At 39.2% G+C, this 6,000-nt stretch overlaps 1 protein-coding gene across 4 annotated transcripts in view; it reads left to right on the forward strand.

Annotated features, from left to right (window-relative positions):
• stxbp4 (syntaxin binding protein 4) overlaps nucleotides 1-5,667 on the forward strand; it is a 56,201-nt gene extending 50,534 nt beyond the window's left edge. For all 4 annotated transcript variants that reach the window (XM_088069923.1, XM_088069922.1, XM_042508466.2 and 1 more), the window contains 2 exons: nucleotides 3,794-3,851; nucleotides 5,236-5,667. In XM_088069923.1, the coding sequence (XP_087926049.1) occupies nucleotides 3,794-3,851; nucleotides 5,236-5,451 (274 nt within the window). In that variant the 3' untranslated portion in view covers nucleotides 5,452-5,667. The remainder of the gene's footprint in view (nucleotides 1-3,793; nucleotides 3,852-5,235) is intronic.
• Nucleotides 5,668-6,000: the final 333 nt, after the last annotated feature.

The following is a 6,000-nucleotide window of genomic DNA, read 5'->3' on the forward strand; positions in this document are numbered from 1 at the left end:
AACCAGATAAAAAGTGATCAAATCAAAGAAAGCAAACCAAGAGCACAGAAAAAGTGTCGTTTATCAGCAGGACATTTTGTTGTCCGTTGCTTGGCGTCTCAAATCACATTGTTATCAACATGTTGAAGACATTTCAAGGACTTGTTGTCCACGTTGATTTCTGACGGACAAAAAGTCCTGAATCACGCAGCAGTTAGACATTTTTGTCCAGAAAACATTTCAGCAGGTTTTTACTGAACGTCCTCACAAAGAACTGAGCGCCTGCGTCTGGCCTAGTGCCCTGGTTCTGATCATTTTTTGGGATTAGGGATTGTCATATCACACCCTTTTTCCGGAGCGCTCTGATAGAAATCAGGATACTGCAGCATGTAAACAGCTGTGACGGAGGAGACATCAAGCTGCACTCAGTCAGATCCTGTTAAGAGTTACAGACGTAAAGAACGAGGTTCCTCATGTTCATGTCAGAACCCAAAACCTGCAGCAGGACAGTAACGTGTGTTTAAACGCACGATGCTGAATTCATCCATCATGTCGACCTCGATACACCAACCTGCACACCTCTCAACATTAATAATGCAGAATATTGAGCAGACTGTGGTTTGATCAGAATATTTAACAGACAAACAAAAGAAAAACACAATTATTAAAAAATAAATAAAATAAAAACAAATCAGCCTCCGGGACCTCGATTTAAAAAAATAATAATCATCAACTGCTCATTAAGCAGGTGAAAGAGAAGAATTAACCTTATTATTATAATTAATTTTATAATTGAGGTTGACAGATAAACTTTTATCACTTATTATATTTTTTGTACATTTATTAATGGCTCTGGTATGTTTTCTTCAACATATTTAAGCCTTTGAAACCTGAGTCAACACCAGTTTTCTCGTGCTGCATTCAGACACCTAAAACCTGAAAAACTTGATTTCTTAAAAAACACAAAATGTCCGACAATCTGCAAGAAAATAGTTTACAAATTTTTTTTTAAGAGGACGTTATCCAAAAATTAGTCAGGGCAGAAATCCAAGGTTATCAAAAAAAAGTTTTATATATATATATATATATATATATATATATATATATATATATGAAAAATTAATTGTTTTTATAAAAGTGTCTTGGTCTTTTTTCTTTTTTTTTTCTTATTTTTTGTTACTTTTCACCAATTTCTTGCTCATTTTTGGGCAGAGGAGAGCAGGCGGGACGGCAGGGAGAAGAGAAACAGCATCAGCGAGGAAAACGAGCAGATCTGAAGTAGAAAAGAGTGAAGACGCAGACAGGCTGAGCAGATACTGCGATGAGGCAGAGCTGAGTCTGCAGGACGTCTGATTACAGGACGAGATGCAGCTGCTGCGTCTCTGCTCTGCCAACACACCTGAGTCCACTCAGACAATCACACACACACACACACACACACACACACACACACAGGGAGAGACGCCTGAGAAACTCATATCAGGCTTTATTCATACATACATACATACATGAATATTTTTTAAAACTTTTTGCTGTAACATAATAGCAATTTAACCATAGAGACAATATTGAGGATGACTGCATTGATATCCATAGATGTAAACGCCAATTTAACAGAAACATAAAGACAGTAAAGAGACACAAACATAAGAATTTTTTAAAAATAATAAGAAAAGAAAGAAAAAATCACACCAGAAAAACAAAAAAAATCACATAAGGTCGTATTTCAGGCGACTGGAAAAATACATTTGTCCAAACTGTGGTGGAAACCCTTTTTTGGTTCCTCTAGGTCACATGAGGCTGTGAGGTCACATGACGCTGTGAGGTCACATGACGCTGTGGCTATGTGAGTCAGTAGGAACTGGCTCCCTCATGATGCAGCAGGAGCTACAAGAGCTGTTATTGCATCACATAACTTTTAAGTTTTTAACCCACAATTCCTCTGTGAAATCGTGGACTACATCTCCCAGAAATCCCTCATACGTGGCCGGTCCCACGTATGAGGGGCTCGCCTTTCCATCACGGCTCCATAACACGCCTACGTGTCCTTGGATTGGAAATAATGACGGATAGTTTGGAGGCTGCAATAGAAATAAAGCTGCTGATGTTTTGAACATCCGTCGCCATGGTTACTGGGATGTTATCACCAGAGGAGAAGTCGCAGAACATCACTCAGTGGAAACACAGTCAGCTCCTCATTGTGGTTTTTAACGAAAATATTGCTTAAGTTTTGTGCAAATCTGCACAAGTGGAGTTCACTTTGCTGAACTTGAATCTGCAAAGTTGCAGCCAATAACAGAAGAGCATTTTGTGGAAGAGACATCGGCTCTCGTCGTCTTTAACAAGCTGATATTGTAAATATTTCCCATGATAAACTCATGTTTCTAACAGTTTTCAGGTGTGATTAAACGCCTGTGTGACAGGTCAGTGTCAGTGAAACTGCATGAATTATGTGACAGAAGGCGTTAAACCCTCGTTTGAATGTGTCATGACAACCAAAGATTTTCCTCTGCAGTGACAAAAAAATCTGTTTTTCTTGATACTTCTTCTGCAGAAAAGAAGCTGACAATCTCACCATGAGGTCCATTTAGTTCTGGAGCTTTCAGTCGTATCTCGGAGTCGTCATCATTCAGATGAAACTGCAGAGTGAATCATTTCTTTAAAAAATCGGTCTCAAAACGAGGACTGTCAGAGTTCACAGACGCAGCCGTCTGCCATAACTGCCAGTGTCTTTGTGTTGCTGTTGCCATGACAACTGCACCAGTGTAAATCAGCGGCAGTGATGCTGGACCTCCAATTTCTGTCATCATTTTTTAAAAAAACTCACAAATCTGCATAAAAAATACACTAGATTTACAGCAGCCTGCAAATAATAACTGAGCCCTGATTCAACATGAAAAAATGTGATGATATTTTACATTTTCTTTCGTGTGCAAAGACGGACTGACGCTGATTTATGACTTGTTATTGGATTTATTGACAAGAAAAAAGTAAAATAACACACACACACATATATATATTTATGTTTTCGTTGATAATTTTTACAGCTAATTTTCTCAACATTTTCTTGTCTCCTTTATGTATTTTATTTTTTTCATTTCTTGACAAGTTGTTCATGGCCTTTTTTCCTTGTTTTCAAAAGAAGTAAATCAAACTAATTTTGAGAAAAGTGCCTGAACGCAGCACAAACATGCTAAATATTGTGTAATCTAAAGAGCCAGATGAGTGTCAAAGGAAGATTTAAAGTCAAAACACGCACATGAAATAAATATAAATATAAGTATACAAAAATTAGGGGCTGAAGACGCCACTGATAATACCTATCCATGTTTTTTAGAGCGTTTCCCTGCAGAGCTGCCATGTCATAATAACACATCATTTGTCATGTATCATGTCGTGTATCGTGTCATCGGGTCACTGATACAGCGTTCAACACAATCCCTCTTTTCTCTGGAGGTGTGAAATGTTCGGCGTCAGTTTACGGGATCATCTCCGGGGGGCAGCATTTGAAACGTCGCCCCCCTTTGTGCTCTGAAACGGGGTTAAGAGACTTTTCATCCTGCAGCTCGTACAGTAAACGGAGAGCCACAGTGGAAAAGTACAGTAAGACTCACAGGGGAGTCGGAGAATCCTGGAGCTTCTCAGGGAAAAGAGGCAGGATGGAAACTCGATATGTGTGTGTGTGTGTGTGTGTGTGTGTGTGTGTGTGTGTGTGTGTGAGAGATCTGCTGGCCTGATTCTGTCTGGAAAAGTGAAGCAAACAGACCACGTTCAACACGACGCCCACTGATGACTTTTTGTTTCCCCCCCGCAGGTCTCCCTTACGGCTGGGAGGAGGCCTACACTGCGGACGGAGTCAAATACTACATCAAGTAAGAGCAACACTTTCCAACCCCAAAACCCAAAAAGTACTTTTCCCTCCGTGCAGTGCAAGTTTCTAAAGTATGTCAGTGGTGCAAATTCCCAAACAAATCTGCGTTCAATCTAATTTATGTGCAACCAGAACGTGCACAAAGTTTCAGATGTCAAACATGGAAAAAACCCTGTTTTATCATCTGAATGTGGATTATCTTTTGAACATCTTTGGTGTTATACTAATTAAGAAAGTGTGAATAATGTTGGTGAGTTTGGATCTTTTGAAGTTTGCTTGTATTTAACATTCATCTATAGTCATCAGCTCGGTTTTCTATTACAGATATTTGCAAAACTTAAGCGATATCTTTGAAATTTCAATAAAACACAATTGCGAGATGACTGTGTTTCCAATGCGTGATATTATGCGACTTCTCTCGTGGTGTTATGCAACTTTCCTCTCGCAATTAACAACCCAGTAACCATGGCGATGGATGTCCAAAACATTGGCAGCTTTATTTCTATTTCAGCCGCTCAATAAAGCCGATCTAATATCGTCGTAATTTCTTTGTCTCGTATCCGAGTGAAGTCGGTCTCTGCCTCCGTCCTCACACACCGAGTCACGTTTTGGAGAATGTCATGTGACTTTGTTGTTCTTCTTCTTTGTGTTTAATGGCGGTTAAACAACCGACTTACTGGAGTTTGGCGTTTGATTTCTGTTTGTGTTTTTCACACCTTATCGTGTTCCTCTTTCGCTTAATCCTAAATATCTGTGACTTTGTTGCCTGATCACCATGGTGACAGTTCGCACTGTTGTGCAAACTTTAAGACCGCGCTGCTTCATCCCACCACGCGCATTTGTTGACGTCACGATAAAAAACTTGAAACGTGAGGAAAAAGTCTCTGAGCAACTCAACAAGAACTGTTACGCAAATTGCAGGAAGTTAATAGGATTTTTTTTAAATAGAGAAAAATGTCCAAAAAAACTAAATGTATCATTATCATAATTATATATTTAAAATCATTTTTTTTACATAAATATGATTATTATTATAATAAGCACTTTTTTCCAGGTCATATGCTTTTTTGAATTTTTATTTTATTTTATTTTATATTTTTCCTTCTTTTTTCGCTCTTTTTGTAGTTTTGTTTATGTATTATTTATTTTTGTTAATTTTTGGGTAATTTCTGATTAAGTTGCTCATTGCCCTTTTGGGCTCAGGTTTCAAAGGGTTTTATCTGAAATCTAAAACTATCGATAAACTCGCCCACATTAATCATGAAGTCATTTATATCTCCGAAACAGAAACATTAAGCCTCCAGAGAAACTCTGAGGAGGAAGTTGAGGCCTCTAAAGTTTGATAGCATTCGCACAAGTATCTTGTCTTGTGTTTTTTGTGACAGTCACGTGACCCAGACGACATCGTGGAGCCTCCCTGTGACCAGCAGTGGTGGCGGCGCCTCTGGGCCTCCTGCGCCTCCGGAGGCGTCAGAGCGGGAGGCGGAGCGGAACGGAGAGCTGACGGAGCGGCGTCCGAGCCCGTCCATCGAGACGGAGATGTGAAAACCTGCAGCAGACTCTCCCTCCTGTCTGCCATTAGTGTTACCATAGCAACATGATGCTTTTTGAGTAATTTATATTTTAAAATGTTAAACTCACAGAACTTTACTTTAAAGGAATTCAGGGGAAATTTGGTGAAGTATAAATTAAACACTGGATATTTCTGAAGTATGTAATCTGTTTTTAAAGCCTCAGTCGCTTTAGTAAAAGTGTAAACGTGATATTAAAGTAATAATTTGAAATGTTTCTGAATAAAATTCTGCTGTGACTCTGCAGCGATTGAGTCTCTTTTCCTTTGTCCTCTTCTTGTCTGCTGGACGTTTTCGGACGTTTTCTGCTGGACGTTTTCGGACGTTTTCTGCTGGACGTTTTCGGACATTTTCTGCTGGACGTTTTCGGACGTTTTCTGCTGGATGTTTTGCGTGTTGGCTCTTTGGTTAGTGAGGCACACCTGTGCAGTAATGGTTAATCAGTCTCACCTGTCAGGTGGACTCTCTTTGAAAAGGAAAAGGCTCATTAACATGGATTTTAACAAATTTGTGAACAAAATATCAGAAATATATCTACTGAGTCCATGAAAAAAGTCTCCGCTCTTTAATTTAAGCGTG

The sequence above is a fragment of the Plectropomus leopardus genome, chromosome 19 (genome assembly GCF_026936395.1).
Source record: "Plectropomus leopardus strain MGB_pleo_1.0 chromosome 19, ASM2693639v1, whole genome shotgun sequence".
Lineage (NCBI taxonomy): Eukaryota > Metazoa > Chordata > Actinopteri > Perciformes > Serranidae > Plectropomus > Plectropomus leopardus.